Here is a 23,494-nt window from a genome sequence, read left to right on the forward strand (position 1 = left end):
CCAGCCTGTAGTATAAAGGTGTGTCAATAATGGTCGATCAACGAGGTGAGTCCATGTTGTCGAGGTAGTGTGTGCGGTTCAGTCGACATCGATCGATGGCCGGTCGACTATGTGTGGACACACCTTAACAGAGGTACCTACATAATTCTTATTAAAGGGAAGAAAATAAATCCACACTTAAGTTCAATAACAAAACGGTCTAAAAGGGTTTATTGAAAAGGTCATCGTCTGAATTTGATCTTGTCTTACCTTGCATCTTGCCGGATGCAGTGCGTTTACATTTGTAGAATGTCTGACAGTCATTTTCATACGGGAAGACTCCAGATTTGGGACACAGCTTCTTTGTTGTACTAACGGGTACCTGGAATTGAGAAAAATGTTCCATTGAATTTGTCTGATAACTTCATTTTATAGAGAAAAAATGAGTTTATTATTCAACAATCCTTAGCTGAGCCCAGTTTAACCTTCTATGAATTCCCTCATGTCCTTTATTTATAAAAACCTTTTTCACGAGGTCTTTTTGGAAACAATACTGTCTGTGAAGCTTGGCCCTTATATCCGTTATTTACCCTTTTAACGATTTCAAGTCTGATAACTTCATTTTATAGAGAAAAAATGAGTTTTTATTCAACAATCCTTAGCTGAGCCCAGTTTAACCTTCTATGAATTCCCTCATGTCCTTTATTTATAAAAAACCTTTTTCACGAGGTCTTTTTGGAAACAATACTGTCTGTGAAGCTTGGCCCTTATATCCGTTATTTACCCTTTTAACGATTTCTCTTTAGAAACTTGTCTATTATTTGTAAAGCTTGGACTCCAATTCGGAGCAAATCGCCACTCCGTCATAATATTTTTGCCTCTGAAGAATAGAAATAGCTTACTGAAATAGCCTTTGGAGAATAGAAATAGCTGTGGGAGAAATGGATAATATGGAAATAGGTTCCCAAACACTATTAGGGTAAGTTCAGATTTAAATTAGTCTCTAAAGCTCTATTGTTTATACTTACTGGAGGAACTGATCCATCATCAGTCATTCTTTTCTTTCTGCCTTCATCTCGTAACAGTTTCAAATCACCGCACGGTGCTGCCTCAACTGGAATGAAAACAGAAACACATACATCAGAAATATCAGAATAAAGATCGTTTTACCTCTTGAAAATTTGAACCGATTGCAATTCTTTCTCATTATTAGTATAGCGAAGCGAAGTAGAAAGTGAAAAGAGGGTAAAAGATTGCCGATGTGTAATCGCCCTGGAGCTTGAAAATTGGCCTAAAAAATTCCACCCTAAATTGCACCATCTTTGATTACAACAAGTGAACTTTTTCTAGGGCCATGAAGAAGGCTCTTGATATTTCCTACTGTTTCTATTCATCTTAACACAGTGTTCCCGTTCCCTATGTTCCAATACACCATCTCTGATTACAATGGTACCCTCTGGACATTGGTAGAGTTCACCTGGGAATGAAGAGGTAGATATGAGTCGAAAGTTTATTTCAATTATTGGCGATAAAGGACTACCCAGTCCCAGCCTGTAGTATAAAGGTGTGTCAATAATGGTCGATCAACGAGGTGAGTCCATGTTGTCGAGGTAGTGTGTGCGGTTCAGTCGACATCGATCGATGGCCGGTCGACTATGTGTGGACACACCTTAACAGAGGTACCTACATAATTCTTATTAAAGGGAAGAAAATAAATCCACACTTAAGTTCAATAACAAAACGGTCTAAAAAAAGTTTATTGAAAAGGTCATCGTCTGAATTTGATCTGGTCTTACCTTGCATCTTGCCGGATGCAGTGCGTTTACATTTGTAGAATGTCTGACAGTCATTTTCATACGGGAAGACTCCAGATTTGGATGAAATATTTGTTTTAATCTTTTAAATACTCGTATTTAAATCATGATCTCATTTAAAACCAAATTACGTACAAAATGAATTTTGCTGAAGCACAATCAAAGTGATAAACCGAAAAACGTTGTCCTTTGTCGCCATCCCAATCGACACATCTATAAAACTTGGCACAGTTGTCTGCATTTTGACTTTGATTCAAGCGTCATCTTCGTGAGGTCTCGTTCATAGTCGTGGATCATCGGGAACTAATATTGATGACGTCATCGAATCGGTCGGCGTAGGGTACCAGCGAGCTTTTCCAGAGATCCGTCAGATGACCGCGTTTACACGTCTTGGGTAAGTTCTTGGTGACTTCACAACTGCTGGTGGACTCCCAGAAGGTCGTGCCCTCTGGACATTGGTAGAGTTCACCTAGGAATGAAGAGGTAGATATGAGTCGAAAGTTTATTTCAATTATTGGCGAAAAAGGACTACCCAGTCCCAGCCTGTAGTATAAAGGTGTGTCAATAATGGTCGATCAACGAGGTGAATCCATGTTGTCGAGGTAGTGTGTGCGGTTCAGTCGACATCGATCGATGGCCGGTCGACTATGTGTGGACACACCTTAACAGAGGTACCTACATAATTCTTATTAAAGGGACTTGAAAGAAAAACCTACTTGAAAAAAATAGAAAAAAAATACGGATTTCACACAATCATATCGATTTCTATTCCAGGTGGCAGACTGCATCTGTCTCATGTCCCTCTCTCACCTGCAAGCAGTACCGGTGGACACCCACGTCTATCAGATCGCCTGCAACCATTACCACTTCCAAAAGTCCACGTCCAAAACCCTCACGCCCGCTGTGTACAATCAGATACGCGCCTTTTTCGCCGACAAATTCGGTAAGTATGCAGGCTGGGCCCATTCCATACTGTTCTGTGCGGATTTGAAGAAGTTTCAGGCGAAACCAGGGGAAGAGAAGGTGGGAAAACGGGAATCTGGTACGATAACCGAGACACCCGGTGCGGTAATTGAAAAATCTGGTAAGGTAATTGAGGCCAAGCCAAAAATTGATGAGGATAAAAGAAAATCAGGTACGATATTTGACGGAAAATCTGGTACGGCAATTAAGCCCAAGACAGAAATTAATGAAAAATGTCAAGCCAAAAAAGGAAATGGAACCCGGAATGGAAGAAAGGTGAAAATTGAATTGGGGACAGAACAAAATGAAATAAACAATAAAGTGAAGAAACGGAAATCAGGTACGGTGATTGAGATTAAGGGAGAAGTTGATGAAGAGGAAATACCAAGTAAAAAGGTGAAAGACATTGAGAATAAGGTCAACAAAAGGAAATGGAACCCGGAATGGAAGAAAGGTGAAAATTGAATTGGGGACAGAACAAAATGAAATAAACAATAAGGTGAAGAAACGGAAATCTGGTACCGTGATTGAGATTAAGGGAGAAGTTGATGAAGAGGAAATACCAAGTAAAAAGGTGAAAGACATTGAGAATAAGGTCAACAAAAATCTCAATAAGGTGGTCAAAAAGAAATCTGGTATAGTAAGTGAGGTCAAGACAGAAACTGACGAAGAATGTCAAAGGAAAAAGGTGAAAGGGACCCAGAATGGAAGTGAGGTAAAAATGGAAGTTGACAATGACGAAATACCGAATAAGAAGGGAAAAGACATTGAAGATAATGGGGAAAAACGGGGTAAGACATCAAACACCCAAAGTAGTAGTCTGATTAAAAACGAAATGAACGGTGAAAGTCAGACCAAAAGAAGTAGGAGGCAAAAGAAGTAGGATTGTCCAGGTGGTCACCCATCCGAATAATAGTCAAGCTCAACGTTGCTTAATTTCAGTGATCCATCGGTGACGAAATACCAAATAAGAAGGGAAAAGACATTGAAGATAATGGGAAAAGACGGGGTAAGACATCAAACACCCAAAGTAGTGGTCTGATTAAAAACGAAATGAACGGTGAAAGTCAGACCAAAAGAAGGAGGAGGCAAAAGAAGTAGGATTGTCCAGGTGGTCACCCATCCGAATAATAGTCAAGCTCAACGTTGCTTAATTTCAGTGATCCATCGGGGGCTGGTGCAGCGAGCTGCGAGCTATCACCATTGGCTCATACTTGTGAAATATTTGTTTTAATCTTTTAAATACTCGTAAATCATGATCTCATTTAAAACCAAATTTCCTACAAAATGAATTTTGCTGAAAGTATTTTTCCTTCTTTTAACCTTTCTTGTTCTTTCGATAACCTAGTTTGAAGAAATAAACACAAACGAAAAACACTGTTGAATATTTTTTTTAATTCGTATTTTTTCGTTTTATTTTATGTACAGAAATTATTTTACAGTCTAAAAACTAATCGGAAGACCTACTGAACAGTCATATTTTAAACTTTGTTTAAGTTAAACTGGATTAAGCAATTTGATTGGTCGATTTTGGAAAATCACCCAATCAGAAACAAGTTCAACTTAAGCCAAGTTTAAACATGTACAATATGGCAGCTTAAATATATTTTGCTGAATGTATTTTTCCTTTTTTTAACCTTTCTTGTTCTTTCGATAACCTAGTTTGAAGAAATAAACACAAACGAAAAACACTGTTGAATATTTTTTTAATTCGTATTTTTTCGTTTTATTTTATGTACAGAAATTATTTTACAGTCTAAAAGCTAATGGGAAGACCTACTGAACAGTCATATTTTAAACTTTGTTTAAGTTAAACTGGATTAAGCAATCTGATTGGTCGATTTTGGAAAATCACCCAATCAGAAACAAGTTCAACTTAAGCCAAGTTTAAACATGTACAATATGGCAGCTTAAATATTAAGGTATTGATATTGATGGTTGCGAAAAAGCACTTTCAAGTACAAAGTGTGGACTTGAAAGTAAGTTTTCTTTCACAACCTACTCGTACTTTCAATGCAGCTCAAAGTTTATGGAAGACAAATGACTTGAAAGAATTAACTCCCAATTTGTATGCTCACAAAGTAAGGGAAATTTTCCCATATTTTGTATGCCAACAATGTAAGTGGGGCCATGAGTAATTCACAGAATTACGTAATTTTATAATCATTTGTAAATAAATAAAATAAATAATCCTTACAATTTATTAGATGCTAATAAGTTACTCGCTACTTAAATATTAAACATAAATAGATTTACCCTAAATTAAACAACAAATGAGGAGATCTATTAAACAAGGGCCATTTGGTATGGAAACCAGAAAATGGCACTTCTTCCATAGATCTCCTCAAGTACTTTTGACAACCCCGCCTTTTCTCTCTCTCCCTCTCTCTCCCTCTCTCTCTCTCTCCCTCCCTCTCCCTCTCTCTCCCTCTCTCCTCTCTCTCCCTATCTCTCAAAAGACGGAATTTTCAAAATAATCGGTAGTGGGGTATCATTTAAACGATTTGGTTGAAAATTTCAGACAAGAAGGAAAATGGAGTTATGGCCAAGAGGCTTCACCCCTTTGTAGTACATTATGTAGGTATGGATTTTTCAACGCAAAAATTAAACGAAATTCCAGTACAAGCTTATTGTTATTTATTTTGATTTGATACAAAAACTTTTCAAGGGTCACTTTCAACGTACTTGATTTTCAGGAAAACTAGCCCTCAAGTGAACACTAACCTTTAAGGGAAATTCAATAATACCAACCTCAACTAGAGTGAGTACTCTTTAAGCCTAGTACACACCAGTAATATTTTCATTGGAAACATTGTTTCTCAACAATCCAGAAATGTTTCTGCAACAATGCAGCTACTATTTACTCACCAGACTTGTTTATGAAACATTTTTATCTTCTTAGTGTGTACAAAGTTTTATCTTTAAAAGTTGCTCAACGTTCCGAAACATTTGTTTCGCAACATATGCGCAACTGTTCACAACTATTGCGAAACAAATATTTCCGGTGTTGTACTCTTTAGAATCATTAGAAAGTGGCTGTCGAAAAGTCTTTGAACACAGAGTGCCGAGGCACGCTGTGATATGTGTTAGTTTTATGTATATGTACAGAAAATGGGCACTTAGAAAGTGACTCATTCAAAACTGAGCACAATGGCTCATTAAAAAATTGAGCAGCCTTAATTGGCAGTTTAACATAATTGTGACTATTAATTATTACCAATTTGGTAAATTCCTTGAAAAGAGGTTTCGTTGTCGTTCGAAAGCAAAGTTATCTTTCAGAATTGACTAAACTCAACAGTCGATACTAAGTAATTTACTCAAAACAAAGCTTTAAAATAGTAAACATTGCACATTGTGGTAATTTTTAGCTGAATCTCCTTTAGGGATGAGCTGGGTATTCATTTCTTGGCAAAGTCAGGGTTGTTTTCAATGAAAATCGACTATTCTCAGTTTCATGTCAGAGAGATTCACGATTTTTGCAAGAAAATGTATTATTTTCAAAAGATGTTCTCAAAGGATCACCATGGAGTGATGGCGAGACCACACTTTGATATATGTATATGATGATTATATACATATTGTTACAATCTTACAGTTCATAAAAAACTTTCAATACTTTGATATAATTCATGGTTAAAATTAATCAACCAATCAGAATGCAATATTTTAAACTTTGAACAAAAACTCCACTTTGATTGGTTGATTAACTTTAACAAAATTGATTACCTCAAAGTGTACTTTTTATTAAGACCTTAAAGGTCTTAGAGAAGACCTTAGGGGTCTTGGAGAACCAAAATCTTTCTATCACCAAAATTTACCCCACTTTGAGAGCTGGGACTGACTCGATTTTGACTTTGATTCAAGCGTCATCTTCGTGAGGTCTCGTTCATAGTCGTGGATCATCGGGAACTAATATTGATGACTCTCCTCTCTCTCCCTATCTCTCAAAAGACGGAATTTTCAAAATAATCGGTGGTGGGGTATCATTTAAACGATTTGGTTGAAAATTTCAGACAAGAAGGAAAATGGAGTTAGATGCTTCACCCCTTTGTAGTACATTATGTAGGTATGAATTTTTCAACGCAAAAATTAAACGAAATTCCAGTACAAGCTTATTGTTATTTATTTTGATTTGATACAAAAACTTTTCAAGGGGCACTTTCAACGTACTTGATTTTCAGGGAAACTAGTCCTGAAGGGAACACTAACTTTTAAGGGAAGTTAGGAATTTCAATAATACCAGCCTCAACTAAGGGCGAGTATACTCTAATGCTTAGTACACACCAGCAACACTTTTAACAGAAAAATTGTTTCTCAACAATCTAGAAATGTTTCTGCAGCAATGCAGCAACTTTACGCACCAGACTTGTTTTTGAAACATTTTCCTTGTCTCTTAGTGTGTATTAGGTTTTATCTTGAAAGTTGCTCAACATTCCGAAACATTTGTTTCGCAACATTTTTGCAATTGTTGCGCAACAAATGTTTCCGGTGTGTAGGTACTACTCCTTAGAATCATTAGAAAGTGGCTGTCGAAAAGTCTTTGAACACAGAGTACCGAGGCACCCTGTGATGCGTGTTAGTTTTTATGTACAGAAAATGAGCACTTAGAAAGTGACTCATTCAAAACTGAGCACAATGGCTCATTAAAAATTGAGCAGCCTTAATTGGCAGTTTAACATAATTGTGAGTATTAATTATTACCAATTTGGTAAATTTCTTGAAAAGAGGTTTCGTTGTCGTTCGAAAGCAAAGTTATCTTTTAGAATTGCGTAAACTCAATAGTTGACCCTGTGTAATTTACCCTGAACAAAGCTTTAAAATAGTAAACATTAGTCAGAGAGATTCACGATTTTTGCAAGAAAATGTATTATTTTCAAAAGGTGTGTCCACACATATTCGACGACCGTCGATCGATGTGGATCGACGCCGGTTGACGGCCGGTCGACTATGTGTGGACAACTGGACACACCTTAAGACCTTACCATGCGCGAATTCTCAAAGGATCACCATGGAGTGATGGCGAGACCACACTTTGAGATAATCAATGGTTAAAATTAATCAACCAATCAGAATGCAGCATAAACTTTGATCAAAAATGCTTCACTTTGATTGGTCAATAAACTTTAATAAAATTGATCATCTCGAAGTGTGCTCCTGGGCCTTGGAGTTCCAAAAGATCTCGATCATCAAAATCTACCCCGATTTGAGAGCTCAGACTGACTCGATTTTGACTTTGATTCAAGCGTCATCTTCGTGAGGTCTCGTTCATAGTCGTGGATCATCGGGAACTAATATTGATGACGGCTGGACTAGGGTAGCTTGGGTTGTTGGGGTAGGTGAGTGGTCTGTCGGGTTCGCCGGGGTTGTACACAGGTTGGGGTTGACTAGGGGGTTGAGGGTTGCTTGGGTAGGGTGCCCCGGCGCCGTTTGAATCAGATGGGATCTCGTTTGAACCTGAGAGAAAAATGGAATGTTATCAACATTTACAATATACTATTTAGCAGACATAATTATGAAAAACTTAACCTCAGTCCAATAGCTCAAAGGAAGAATTTTAGACTCGTTATCCCCGGGGCTAAGATTCGAGTCCCAGTAATATGAAAACTTGAGTGTCAAATTCTGTATTTACTCAAACTATTTAGTTTTCACGAGGTTTTTCTATAGGCAAAAAGCAAGACATTGGGAATATTGGGATTGATTTTCAAGGGTCTAGGCATTACCTTGCCCTTGGGATCAATTTAATTTCTAGAAACCATTTACTGATTAATAGAATCTAATTTCAAATGATCCTAGCCCAAATTTACCTTGATCAGGGCTGGGCTCAGGCTCGGGTTCTATTTAGCAGATATAATTATGAAAAACTTAACCACAGTCCAATAGCTCAAAGGAAGAATTTTAGACTCGTTATCCCCGGGGCTAAAATTCGAGTCCCAGTAATATGAAAACTTGAGTGTCAAATTCTGTATTTACTCAAACTATTTGGTTTTCATGAGGTTTTTCGAAAGGCAAAAAGCAAGACATTGGGAATATTGGGATTGATTGTCAAGGGTCTAGGCATTACCTTGCCCTTGGGATCAATTTAATTTGTAGAAACCATTTACTGATTAATAGAATCTAATTTCAAATGATCCTAGCCCAAATTTACCTTGATCAGGGCTGGGCTCAGGCTCGGGTTCCGGGCCGGCCGTCTTGCAATCTGGTCGGCTCACAGCCCAGGGGTGGTTACACGCGTTATTAACAGTATCCCACACCGTACCCGGGCTACACCGGAAGTTATACTTCTGGAACTGTCCCGAACCGGAGCTTACACACCGGTAGAATGCTTGGCACTCGTTCGGGATGCCAAAGAACCCTTCTGCGGAGCAAGGAGGGGAGGGCGGGGCGGGAGGAGCGTTGGGTTCCGGGTTCGAGTCCTCACCGTGGTAGGAACCGTCGTCTCCGTTGTTTTCGTTGTAAGAGCCGTCATCTGAAATCATAGTGTTAAGAGTTGATTATTATCAATTTTATCATTGACAAAATAAAAATGTGAGTATTGCATCGATTGTGGCTACAAAATGGGAAGTTTGACCTTAAAACTAGCTTTTTTTCTTGAGGAGCTTTAACTCTAGCGTTTTGAATTTCAACAGTGTTAAGAGTTGATTATTATCAATTTTATCATTGACGAAATAAAAATGTGAGTATTGCATCGATTGTGGCTACAAAATGGGAAGTTTGACCTTAAAACTAGCTTTTTTCTTGAGGAGCTTTAACTCTAGCGTTTTGAATTTCAACGAAATGGCAAGATATTGCTTTGACTTTAAACTCAATTAGCTTGTGTTTAAGAGTTGATTATTATCAATTTTATTTTTGACGAAATAAAAATGTGAGTATTGTATCGATTGTGGCTACAAAATGGGAAGTTTGACCTTAAAACTAGCTTTTTTTCTTGAGGAGCTTTAACTCTAGCGTTTTGAATTTCAACGAAATGGCAAGATATTGCTTTGACTTTAAACTCAATTAGCTTTTGTTCTTTTGTAGCTTAAGGTCGGTGCCATAGTGAAAAAAAAGCTTATATCAACAATCAGCTTTCTTTTCTCACCCATGTGAATTCGGCCCATAGTTCCGAGTGTCTTCTCTGTCATCCGACTGTCTCTCACCTCTTTGATATCAACTCTTATTGTCTGGAATTTTCCGAGGACGACGTCGAAGGAGATTCGTAATACTTGAGTGTCCCCTTGGACTTCAATTTCGGATCGGACACACAGGGTCGATCTTGAGATTTTGGAACCCCCTTTGACGACTCCCTTTTGGCCTCTTTTGCCCTCCTCAATTCCCGGAGCCCTTTTTCGGCCGTCGCGAAACACTTGTTGAAAAGTTTCTCCAGTTTTTCGTCGGACATGACTAGCAAGTGCAACTTTAACTAGAAAAATGGCCCAATAGTCAAAAATTCCGACATTTGTTAGAACAAAAATACAACTTTTACTGATGAAATTTGTAGACTGTTATTTAAATGAGCGGTGAGTCATTGAAAGTTCTTCGAATGACTATTTTGCCGCTTCAGCGAAAACACTATCAGTCACTGGCACGCAAGAACATGCAAATTTTTTTGATGAGATAAGCTAAAAACTACATATTTCCTTTATGATTATTTAATTATCAACATTTATTACGTTTGCTTGGAGCTTTTGTCCTTTATAATAAAGAGAAAGAAGAAAGGTAGTGTTTCAAAGGAGTGACTTACCTGGTGGCAAACATTGGATCTTCTTGTCATCATACACCGTTCCATTGGTACAGGTGAGTACCACAACCTTCATGTCCTTGTTACTGGCCACGGTACATTGGTAGAACAAGTTGCAGTACTTGGGATGTCTTCGGAATCCTGTTGGACACACGATGGCCATCTGGTCTGGTTCTAGTTCCGGACAGTTAGATGAGACAGGCCTGGCTCCTGCTGGCGTTGTTGAGTCCGTGGCGCCATCAGTGGTCATTTCATTGGTTGTTTCTGGCAGTGTTGTTTCGGGATTTGTCGTTTGAGGGACAGTTGTCTCAGGGTTTGTGGTTTGGGGTACAGTTGTCTCAGGGTTTGTGGTTTGGGGTACAGTTGTCTCAGGGTTTGTGGTTTGAGGAACAGTTGTTTCAGGGTTTGTCGTTTGGGGTACTGTTGTCTCAGGGTTTGTCGTTTGGGGTACGGTAGTTTCAGGGTTAGTGGTTTGAATTTCTGTCTGTGTGGTTTGCATGAGTTCACTGCTGGTGGTCATAGCGTTTGTTGATTCCGTCTCGGATTGAGTTGTCTGCGTTTGCTCACTGATCGTTGTTTGAGGCTGTGTTGTTTCGGTGGGTGGGTTCGTTGTCTCTGTTTGGGGATTTGTCGTTTGAGTGATGGCACTTGTCGTTTCTGTTTGAATTGTCGTTTGGGAATCCGTCGTCTGGGTTTGCATTTGGGCATTCGTTGTTTCCGTCTGAATGATTGTTGTTTCAGTTTGTGGTTGTGTGTTTGTCGTTTGTACGTTTGTTGTGCCCGTTTGGGAATCCGTCGTCTGCGTTTGCATTTGGGCATTCGTTGTTTCCGTCTGAATGATTGTTGTTTCAGTTTGTGGTTGTGTGTTTGTCGTTTGTACGTTTGTTGTGCCTTCAGTAGTTTGAGTGACTTCCTCTGTGGTCTGAGTTAGGGATTCTGTGACAGTCTCGGTTTGAGTAATACTCTCTGTCGTTGAGTCAGTAAATTGAGCACCAGAGGGCGTTGTTGCTTCTGGGTATGGTGTTGGTTCTTCTGGTGAAGATGGTTCTTGTGTTTGTCCACTACCACCACCACAGTCTCTTGGTGGGTAAACAGAGTCGGCGTGATTACATGTTTCTAGTGCTGGATCGAATATAGTTCCAGGAGCACAATCAGGTCGTTGCTTCAGTAAATTGAGCACCAGGTGGTGTTGTTGCTTCGGGGTACGGTTGTGGTTCTTCTGGTGAAGTTGGTTCTTGTGTTTGTCCACTACCACCACAGTCTCTTGGTGGGTAAACAGAGTCGGCGTGATTACATGTTTCTAGTGCTGGATCGAATATAGTTCCTGGAGCACAATCAAAGTGATAAACCGAAAAACGTTGTCCTTTGTCGCCATCCCAATCGACACATCTATAAAACTTGGCACAGTTGTCTGGATGAGGGTAGAAGCCTGCCTTTTCACATTTGATCTTTGATGGTTTCTTTGTTGTTTGAGCGCATGGCTGTTCGGAAGATCCTGAAGGGCCAGGGCCGCTAGCTGTGGTTCCAGTTGTTCCTTCACTTGTGCTTGGTGGTAAATATGTTGGAGATGGTTTTGCTGCACTTGTGCTTGGTGGTAGATAGGTTGAAGCTGGAGTTGATGGAGGTTTGGTAGATGGTTTACCAGAAGGTTTTGGAGTTTGTGTAGGTTTACGAGTTGTTGAAGGTGGAGTTGACGGTTTAGTAGATGGGTAACCGGATGGTTTTGGAGTCTGTCCTCCTGAAGGTTTTCGTGTTGTTGATGATGGTCCAGGTTTAGTGGATGGGTAGCCAGCTGGTTTGGTCGTTTGGGTAGGTTTCCGAGTTGTTGAAGGTGGTAAGTAAGTTGATGCTGGTCTTGTTGAAGGATACGCTGGCTGACTGGTGGCTTTCGTGTTGTTGAAGATGGTCCAGGTTTAGTGGATGGGTAGCCAGCTGGCTTGGTCGTTTGGGTAGGTTTCCGAGTTGTTGAAGGTGGTAAGTAAGTTGATGCTGGTCTTGTTGAAGGATACGCTGGCTGACTGGTGGATGGGTATTGTTCCTCTGGTTGTGATGTCGAGTAGTCCACTTCATTTTCATTGGGACTTGCAGAGCAATCAGTTCGTTTCACTGCCCAAGGATGATTACATCCTGTAATGGTTGGGTCATAAACTGTTCCAGGTCCACAATCAAAGTTGTATTTTATTCCTCCTGCGCATCTGTAGAACTTAGTGCAGTCACCATGAACAGGATAGAAACCATCTGATGTACATGCTTCTCCTTGTGATGGTTGAGATGGTCCAGAGTTTTCTTGTCCTTCAGCAGGAGGTAAATATTCTGAGGATGGCGTAGTGGGTGGTAGATAAGTTGATGCTGGTGTGCTTGGTGGTAAGTATGTTGCTGCTGGCCTTGTTGTTTGGATAGGTTTGGCCGATGTAGGTCTTTGTGTTTGAGGTTTTGAAGTTGGTTTGTTAGTGGGTTTCTGAGTTGCCACGGGCTTTTGAGTGGTTGTTGGTTTCTTTGTTGTTGTAGAAGTTGCTGTTGGTTTTTTAGTAGTTGTCGTAGACGTTGGTGTTGGTTTTTTAGTTGTAGTTGTCGCTGTAGAGGTTACTGTTGGTTTTTTAGTTGTAGTTGTCGAGGTTACCGTTGGTTTTTTAGTTGTTGTAGGACTTGGTCTTTTAGTTGTAGTGGCCGTTGGCTTCTGAGGCTTAGTTGTTGGCTTTTGAGGTCTAGGTGTGGTCGGACGTTGGTTTGATTGCTGGGCAGTGGTTTGTTGGAAGCCTGAAGCTGTTGTTTGACTAGCACCAGAGGCAGTTGTTTGAGAAATCGTACCAGGTGCGAAGGTCGAACCCGAACCTGTGGTTTGTTGATTCGATTCAGAATCTGTGGTTTGTTGATTCGATTCAGAAGCTGTAGTTTGTTGATTTGACCCGGAAGCTGTAGTTTGTTGATTGGACCCGGAAGCTGTAGTTTGTTGATTTGACCCGGAAGCTGTGGTTTGCTGATTAGACCCGGAACCAGTCGATTGGTTGGTTAGATGCTGAACTTGGTCTGCTGATTGGCTCCTGAAGCAGTAGTTTGTTGATTAGACCCCGAAGCTGTTGTTTGTTGATTCGATCCAGAAGCAGTAGTTTGTTGATTTGACCCCGAAGCAGTCGATTGTTGATTGGATTGTGACCCGGACGTTTGTTGGTTAGAACCGAACGCTGTCGTCTGCTGATTGGATCCGGACTGAGAAGATTGTTGGTTACTTCCTGATGCCGTTGTGAATTGGTTACTGCCACCACTCTGTTGATTTGAACCCGAAGCCGTTGTAAATTGATTGTTGTTATTGTTGAATCCTTGTTGGTTGTTATTGTTGTTGAATGTCGATGTGGAACTTGATGTGAAGGAGCTGCTTGAACTACTTTGAGAACTCATTGAACTCTGAGAACTGTTGGAGAATTGGGTGAACGTGGTACCTTGTTGAGCAATGGTTGAATCAGACTGAATAGTTGATGGTGTAGCCGTGCTGCCACCACATTCTGGCCTGTACGTTTCACTTGGATGGTTGCATGTCTCTTTGTCCGTGTCCCACACCGTTCCTGGACCGCAAGAGAAGGAATATTCCGTGTACCCTCCGGCGCCATTGCTGACACATCGGATGAATTTATTGCAGTCGTTTTCAACCGGGAAGAATCCTTCAGAGTGGCAGCCATCTTGATCGTATGGTTGTTTGTTTCCGCTGTCACTTGTGTCTTCTGGGCCTGACTCTTCAGGATAACCTTCAGGTGATTCTTCAGGTGGCAGTAATCCTTCAGATGTGCCTGTTTGTGGGTATGGCGTTGTGGGTGGTAAATATTCTGGAGCTACTGTGGAAGGATATTGAGGGCCACTTGGTCTGTTATTATTTGGGTATCCCTGAGAAGGTGGCTGACTAGGGTATCCTTGAGAGGGTTTAGGTGGTTGTTGACTAGGGTATCCCTGAGGTTTAGATGGTTGTTGACTGGGGTATCCTTGAGAAGGTTTGGGTGGTTGTTGACTGGGGTATCCTTGAGGTTTAGGTGGTTGTTGACTGGGGTATCCTTGAGGTTTAGGTGGCTGCTGACTGGGGTATCCTTGAGGTTTGGCAGGCTGGCTTGGCTTACTGGGAGCTGGAGGTCTCTGAGTCGGGTAGCCAGATGCAGGAGGCCTGTTTGTTTGGGTAGGTGGCCGATAGGTGGATCCAGCTACTGGGGGTCTATTAGTTTGGCTGGGTGGGAGGTACGTCGTTGCTGTGCTTGGGTAGTTCGGGTTTTGGCTGCCTTGGGGAGGCAGGTAGTTGCTTGGAGGGTTGGCTGGACTATGGGTATCCTTGAGGTTTAGGAGCTACTGTGGAAGGATATTGAGGGCCACTTGGTCTGTTGTTATTTGGGTATCCTTGAGAAGGTTTGGGTGGTTGTTGACTGGGGTATCCTTGAGGTTTAGGTGGCTGCTGACTGGGGTATCCTTGAGGTTTGGCAGGCTGGCTTGGCTTACTGGTGACCCCGAAGCAGTCGATTGTTGATTGGATTGTGACCCGGACGTTTGTTGGTTAGAACCGAACGCTGTCGTCTGCTGATTGGATCCGGACTGAGAAGATTGTTGGTTACTTCCCGATGCCGTTGTGAATTGGTTACTGCCACCACTCTGTTGATTTGAACCCGAAGCCGTTGTAAACTGATTGTTGTTATTGTTGAATCCTTGTTGGTTGTTATTGTTGTTGAATGTCGATGTGGAACTTGATGTGAAGGAGCTGCTTGAACTACTTTGAGAACTCATTGAACTCTGAGAACTGTTGGAGAATTGGGTGAACGTGGTACCTTGTTGAGCAATGGTTGAATCAGACTGAATAGTTGATGGTGTAGCCGTGCTGCCACCACATTCTGGCCTGTACGTTTCACTTGGATGGTTGCATGTCTCTTTGTCCGTGTCCCACACCGTTCCTGGGCCGCAAGAGAAGGAATATTCCGTGTACCCTCCGGCGCCATTGCTGACACATCGGATAAATTTGTTGCAGTCGTTTTCAACCGGGAAGAATCCTTCAGAGTGACAGCCATCTTGATCGTATGGTTGTTTGTTTCCGCTGTCACTTGTGTCTTCTGGGCCTGACTCTTCAGGATAACCTTCAGGTGATTCTTTGTTGTTGTAGAAGTTGCTGTTGGTTTTTTAGTAGTTGTCGTAGACGTTGGTGTTGGTTTTTTAGTTGTAGTTGTCGCTGTAGAGGTTACTGTTGGTTTTTTAGTTGTAGTTTTCGAGGTTACCGTTGGTTTTTTAGTTGTTGTAGGACTTGGTCTTTTAGTTGTAGTGGCCGTTGGCTTCTGAGGCTTAGTTGTTGGCTTATTGGTTTCTTAGTTGTTGTAGAAGTTGCTGTTGGTTTTTTTGTAGTTGTCGTAGACGTTGGTGTTGGTTTTTTAGTTGTAGTTGTCGTTGTAGAGGTTACTGTTGGTTTTTTAGTTGTAGTTGTCGAGGTTACCGTTGGTTTTTTAGTTGTTGTAGGACTTGGTCTTTTAGTTGTAGTGGCCGTTGGCTTCTGAGGCTTAGTTGTTGGCTTTTGAGGTCTAGGTGTGGTCGGACGTTGGTTTGATTGCTGGGCAGTGGTTTGTTGGAAGCCTGAAGCTGTTGTTTGACTAGCACCAGAGGCAGTTGTTTGAGAAATCGTACCAGGTGCGAAGGTCGAACCCGAACCTGTGGTTTGTTGATTCGATTCAGAATCTGTGGTTTGTTGATGCCATGCCAAAAAGGTGCAGTACTTGTCAATACTTTTTAATACTATCCACACTCTATCAATAGGTACGTATATTTTTACAGTATTTGCATTTGCCAATATCTAGTATTTTGATTGTCTGCGGATGGCATAATATTGCAAATCATCAAGAATTCTAAACACACATGAAATATATTTCAAGAACATCGTATTGCATACTTACTATTTAACAGGGGCTTTTATTCCACTCGTTTGGATATTCTCTCTCAAGTTCTCAATATTCATTCTTTTTACAATTTGTTGATTCGATTCAGAAGCTGTAGTTTGTTGATTTGACCCGGAAGCTGTAGTTTGTTGATTGGACCCGGAAGCTGTAGTTTGTTGATTTGACCCGGAAGCTGTGGTTTGCTGATTAGACCCGGAACCAGTCGATTGTTGGTTAGATGCTGAACTTGTCTGCTGATTGGCTCCTGAAGCAGTAGTTTGTTGATTAGACCCCGAAGCTGTTGTTTGTCTGTGGTTTGTTGATTCGATTCAGAAGCTGTAGTTTGTTGATTTGACCCGGAAGCTGTGGTTTGTTGATTAGACCCAGAAGCTGTGGACTGTTGGTTAGATGCTGAACTTGTCTGTTGATTAGACCCGGAAGCAGTTGTTTGTTGATTGGACCCCGAAGCAGTTGTTTGTTGATTAGACCCCGAAGCAGTTGTTTGTTGATTAGACCCGGAAGCAGTTGATTGTTGATTCGACCCAGAAGCTGTGGATTGTTGATTAGATTGAGACCCAGATGTTTGTTGGTTAGAACCGAACGCTGTTGTCTGCTGATTGGATCCGGACTGAGAAGATTGTTGGTTACTTCCTGATGCCGTTGTGAATTGGTTACTGCCACCACTCTGTTGATTTGAACCCGAAGCCGTTGTAAATTGATTGTTGTTATTGTTGAATCCTTGTTGGTTGTTATTGTTGTTGAATGTCGATGTGGAACTTGATGTGAAGGAGCTGCTTGAACTACGCACTTGTCCTGAGTTTCATCCGATTTTTTTCCGAATGTCCTCCAGGCAATGTAATTTAAATGAGAGTGTTCCCACTACAAAAAACACGATTTTTTCCGAAAGACACAAGATGTTCTTGTAGACAATGTAATTTAAATGAGTGTTCCTTCTACACGCGACACGATTTTTTTCCGAACAAGTGGAACGGGCCTTAAGGTGCATCTACGCCAATGATGCCTTATCTCGATTGCGTATTAGCCGAGGCGTTCGCCTGACGCCTGGTAAACAGGAAGGCTCGGGATCAATCTGAGAAGAAGGATGGAATTTTATCCTTATTTTATTCGAAAATTTGTAAGGACGATCAATCCTGATCTACATGACGCACTGTTTGAAACTTGACTGATATCAAATTGAAAATTTAAAAGACAATTAAGATTCGACTTTCAACAATTGAAATTTGGTGAGCTTTCGAGAATACTCAGATTCTCATCATCTGAAAGTCGAATCTTAACTGTCTTTTAAATTTTTAATTTGATTTCTTAAAAATTCTTTTTTAAATAATTATTTTCAATAATTATTTCAATTTTATTTTGACTGATATCAAGATCAACTGAAAAAGCTTTTAAGACTGCCTCTAGAAAACTTGCGTCCTGGTGGCCTGAAACACTTAACCTTTTGCGGACAGATTCATGTGTCACATGAAATCATGGTTCCGCCATTATGGTAGGAGAAATATAACTTAAATCTGGCGATACCATCTGATGTACATGCTTCTCCTTGTGATGGTTGAGATGGTCCAGAGTTTTCTTGTCCTTCAGCAGGAGGTAAATATTCTGAGGATGGCGTAGTGGGTGGTAGATAAGTTGATGCTGGTGTGCTTGGTGGTAAGTATGTTGCTGCTGGCCTTGTTGTTTGGATAGGTTTGGCCGATGTAGGTCTTTGTGTTTGAGGTTTTGAAGTTGGTTTGTTAGTGGGTTTCTAAGAAGAAAGTTTTATGCTTTACAGGCGTTTTGCCAAAGTTTTCTAGCGACAATAATGGTTATAAAAGAAGAAATGCTTAGTGGCATAAGCACGATTAGCTTGTTGAATTTACCAGTTTCACTTAAGTTAAGCAATGTTGTGCGTGGTTGGTATCCGGATGGGTAATCATATGGGCTATCGCGTACTGCTTTTTTTTTGAACCCGTTCAAAATTTATTTATTTATTATTTATTTGTTTACACGCTAAACATCAAGGCCATGTGTGACGTTCAAAATTGAATTACCACTTTTGTAAACAAATTTGTGAAAAATTGATCAATTTAGTAACTATTTTTTCAACGCGTAAAACACAAAATTTCACTCGATAGGTAATTTCTACGATCAAACCAGTTCGAAGTTGATGAGTTGCTAACTGACGGACTGTGGAATGAGCAAAATCAGACCCTTCTGTGCAATCAGCAAAAATAGATCCTCTGCAGTAGTCTAGTGTCTAGTCATAGGAAATGGTCAGCATAATAACGAGATAAGATGATTCACAACACACGAGTATCTCTACCTATACAGGGGGGGACGATAATTTCTACGATCAAACCAGTGCGAGGTTGATGAGTTGCTAACTGACGGACTAGAATGAGCAAAATCAGACCCTTCTGTGCAATCAGCAAAAATAGATCCTCTGCAGTAGTCCAGTGTCTAGTCATAGGAAATGGTCAGCATAATAACGAGATAAGATGATTCACAACACACGAGTATCTCTACCTATACAGGGGGGGACGTGAAGTTATGTGTGAATTTTCCGAGGGGGGGGGGGCAAACAAACATTATTAGGTAGTTTGTTTGTTTGTTTGTTTGTTTGTTTGTTTGTTTCGGCATACCTGACTTTAGAAAAATCTTGGAGGGATGCAATCAGGTTCAAGGTAGTTTGTTTGTTTGTTTGTTTGTTTGTTTGTTTGTTTGTTTGTTTGTTTGTTTGTTTGTTTGTTTGTTTGTTTGTTTGTGGGATGCAATGAACGACGTAGAACCCAAGTTCCATGGACAAGTTTGAAAGAATACGAAGAACTTTCTGCAAATTTGCATAGGTGACCTGAGCTTACATATTTGCATAGGTGGCCTGAGCTTACAAAATAATACAGCTAATTATTTGAGATACCATGTCGATTCCTAGATTATCAACCGAGAAATAGTTGTAAACATGAAAATTACCTTAACATGTGCAAATCCTTGGTTAATAAACAACACCTCCTAAGAACCTATTTGCATATTATTATTATTTGTAAGTTTTTCAATTTCAATAGGCGCTGTTGTTTTTCAAGCACCAATATCTCGAAGTTGCATCTGCAAAGCCCCTGCAGCTTTGTTTGCCAAAGCTCCAAAGTTAAACTGCGTGTTAATTTCCGTGTTTTTGGCGCTGCGAAGAATGTAAATTGTCCAATTGCCTGACGCCAATGGGTTTCAGGCATAGGTATTGAAAAAAAAACCTAAAACCGTTAGAATTATACTTATTTGTGATACCTACCTACAACTTACATGATTTGTGTCAACTATCCACACTCTATCTGGGCACATGAAAGATTAATGATAAATGAGAAATAACAGTAAAGGAGGCACTTGATAATGCTGTGATTCCCACATAAGTTGAAGAAGCTCTCTGCTTTACAACAAAGAATTAATGATTTGGTATCTATCAACGCTTACCTGGTGATTGGGGCTGTGGGGCGGGGGTGAACGAAGGTGGTTGGGCTCCCGGATATTGATTGGGCTCATTAGGGGCCGGATATTCATAGGCCGGATAACCGTTTTCTCCGTCCTCGTTTTCGCCGGCTTCGGCAGGGGGTTGTGGATAGCCGGCAGCATCTCGTCGGTACAGGAAATTGGAGGCCGGAACATAGTTACCAGTGTGGCCTGGAATAGACGGATTTTTGTTAACACTTTGAGTGGCCACGCAAAAAAGGTTCTTCTTGTTATTACTGACTTCATTACCTACTATCCACACTCTATCAATAGGTACGTATATTTTTACAGTATATTTGCATTTGCCAATATCCAGTATTGATTGTCTGCGGATGGTGTAATGTTGCAAATCATCAAGAATTCTTAACACACATGAAATATATTTCAAGAACACCGTATTGCATACTTACTATTTAACAGGGGCTTTTCTTCCACTCGTTTGGATATTCTCTCTCAAATTCTCAATATTCATTCTTTTTACACGGGCTATAGTTTATGCTCTTACGAGTATCTACATCCATGCCTATCAAAAAACGGAAAAGTTCGGTCAGAAAATTTCCGCCCTGGCCGGGATTTGAACCCACCACCTCCAGGTTGAGAGTCAGTGCTCTTGAACACTCGGCCACAACCACTTACCATTCCAAGCGTAGTTCTGTTGGCGACATTCGGGGCGGGTGCTCCGCGCGGTCTGCACACAAGTGCCCGTGGTCGGCTCGAACACCATGCCGATGTTACACGAGTACTTGATCGGCTGATATCGGCCGCTGATCGTGTTGTCCCGAGAAAAGCCGAGGTCGATGCATTTGTAGAAGGAGCGGCAATCAGACTCGTCGGCCTGGACACCTTCAGAGTAACACTCGATGTTGGTGCTGTATGACTCGAGCGTGGCCAGACCTGAGAACAGGGGATGGAGTTGGAGTTGAATTACAGAGTTAAAGGATAATATTAAAGGCCCTTTTGCACTTGTCCTGAGTTTCATCCGATTTTTTTCCGAACGTCCTCCAGGTAATGTAATTTAAATGAGAGTGTTCCCACTACAAACAACACGATTTTTTCCGAAAGACACAAAATGTTCTTGTAGACAATGTAATTTAAATGAGTGTTCCTACTACACGCGACACGATTTTTTTCCGAACAAGTGGAAAGTGGAAACGGTGCATCTACGCCAATGATGCCTTATCTCGATTGCGTATTAGCCGAGGCGTTTGCCTGGTAAACAGGAGGGCACGGGACTCGGGATCAATCTGAGAAGGATGGAATTTTATCCTTATTTTATTCGAAAATTTGTAAGGACGATCAATCCTGATCCACATGACGCACTGTTTGAAACTTGACTGATACCAAATTGAAAATTTAAAAGACAATTAAGATTCGACTTTCAACAATTGAAATTTGGTGAGCTTTCGAGAATACTCAGATTCTCATCATCATCAAGAAACACTCGGTTCAATTTATTAATCGATAAATTTATTCAAAATTCCATTCAGTTTCTAGATCAACTTATTTCGGGGGTAAAGATCGGAATCTTCCCAACAGTGAAAGTCCAACAGTCCTACAATGCCAACAACAACAACAACAAATTAATCGCTTCAAACTAATTCAAACAACGCGTTCTACAGCACAGAGAATGAATACAAAATTCAAACCGATTAACAACGATTGTTTATTCAACTCTCATTGTTAAACCGCATATGGAATTCACTTCGCCGCACCGGATCGATTAAAACAATTTAAAAGTCTCAAATCTATGTCATTTCATCTGTGTCATTTTCGTGTTGACATAGTGTCCTCATAACTTTGAATGTCATGACATTCGTTTTCAATCTAGTACATTTCCGGCTAAATCATCTGTGTCATTTTCGTGTTGACATAGTGTCCTCATAACTTTGAATGTCATGACATTCGTTTTCAATCTAGTACATTTCCGGCTAATGTTAAAGACATTCGTGGACTACGATTAGGTATTTGATACGATGTTTATGGACTTCGTCTAGGCATGTGATATGGTCGTATGCCTCTCACGTTATTTGTACACTTTGTATCACATGTGTGAGAGTGGTTTTATTGGCACTACTGTGGATTTTGTTTTCACTAATGTTTCGATTTCGGTGACTTCCTCTCCAATTTTCGCTTTCAAAAGGATCGCTATCGGAATATTATTTGGAATAGGTATGTATGGGACTGATAGGAGGGGCGATTCTTGAGTCTTTTCTCGCATGCCTCTCACGTTATTTGTACACTTTGTATCACATGTATTGTGTGAGAGTGGTTTTATTGGCACTACTGTGGATTTTGTTTTCACTAATGTTTCGATTTCGGTGAGTTCCTCTCCGATTTTCGCTTTCAAAAGGATCGCTATCGGAATATTATTTGGAATAGGTATGTATGGGACTGATAGGAGGGGCGATTCTTGATTTGTTCTCTTATGCACCCATTTGGTCATTAACTTTAAATAGTTCAGCATCAGAGCAAATCCCATTGGACTAGATGAACAACGCTAGTCCCCTCAAGTCCCATTCGTATGATAAATTAATAGGAAATAACATAGTCTTGATTAGGCTACCTGGAAAACCATAGCAGGCCGATTTGGGTGGTTTGGAAAACTACACCATCTTCTTGGCAAAGGTCAAATTATTAACCATCTCTTGGGTTAAATGCATTTTAAGGAACTACCTACGTTCAATTGGATCAAAGGGACTTTTCAGCCTAGCTTGGACTTCTTGGACTTGGACTAAAGAATCCTACCCGGGATAAACAAGGAGTAATCTATGAAAAAAAAGCTTATATCAACAATCAGCTTCCTTTTCTCACCCATGTGAATTCGGCCCATAGTTCCGAGTGTCTTCTCTGTCATCCGACTGTCTCTCACCCTCACCTCTTTGATACCAACTCTTATTGTCTGGAATTCTCCGAGGACGACGTCGAAGGGGATTCGTAATACTTGAGTGTCCCCTTGGACTTCAATTTCGGATCGGACACACAGGGTCGATCTTGAGATTTCGGAGCCCCCTTTGACGACTCCCTTTTGGCCTCTTTTGCCCTCCTCAATTCCCGGAGCCCTTTTTCGGCCGTCGCGAAACACTTGTTGAAAAGCTTTGATATCAACTCTTATTGTCTGGAATTCTCCGAGGACGACGTCGAAGGGGATTCGTAATACTTGAGTGTCCCCTTGGACTTCAATTTCGGATCGGGAAAAGGTCAAATTATTAACCATCTCTTGGGTTAAATGCATTTTAAGGAACTACCTACGTTCTATTGGATCAAAGGGACTTTTCAGCCTAGCTTGGACTTCTTGGACTTGGACTAAAGAATCCTACCCGGGATAAACAAGGAGTAATCTATCGCGGACAAAACCCACGAGCACCCTTCTCAATCACCGCGCAAGTAATGAGCTACGCCACAACACTCGCCAAACATGTGAAAACATAAATAAAACCATCAAATCGGTTGAATCATACATAATTTATGTGGACTATGTATAACTTCTCGCTCTTATGTACCTACAAACTATGTATAACTTCTTAGCGGACGTTCACTAGAAAAATGACCCAATAGTAAAAAATTCCGACATTTGTTAGAACAAAAATACAACTTTTACTGATGAAATTTGTAGACTGTTATTTAAATAAGCGGTGAGTCAT

At 40.6% G+C, this 23,494-nt stretch overlaps 1 protein-coding gene across 1 annotated transcript; it reads right to left on the bottom strand.

Annotated features, from left to right (window-relative positions):
- Positions 1-6: 6 nt before the first annotated feature.
- Positions 7-23,085, bottom strand: LOC103506310 (mucin-2-like). The gene is given in 13 exon segments (XM_026821390.1): positions 7-361; positions 1,008-1,093; positions 10,477-11,626; positions 11,628-12,362; positions 12,365-13,488; positions 13,491-14,796; positions 14,947-15,604; positions 15,711-16,168; positions 16,451-16,667; positions 16,715-17,171; positions 19,818-20,024; positions 20,490-20,747; positions 22,665-23,085. Coding segments are annotated over 13 exon segments (7,239 nt in total). The 3' UTR covers positions 7-199.
- Between the last annotated feature and the right edge of the window lie 409 nt (positions 23,086-23,494).

The sequence above is a fragment of the Diaphorina citri genome, unplaced genomic scaffold, assembly GCF_000475195.1.
Source record: "Diaphorina citri unplaced genomic scaffold, Diaci psyllid genome assembly version 1.1 scaffold226, whole genome shotgun sequence".
NCBI classification, from domain to species: Eukaryota; Metazoa; Arthropoda; class Insecta; order Hemiptera; family Psyllidae; genus Diaphorina; species Diaphorina citri.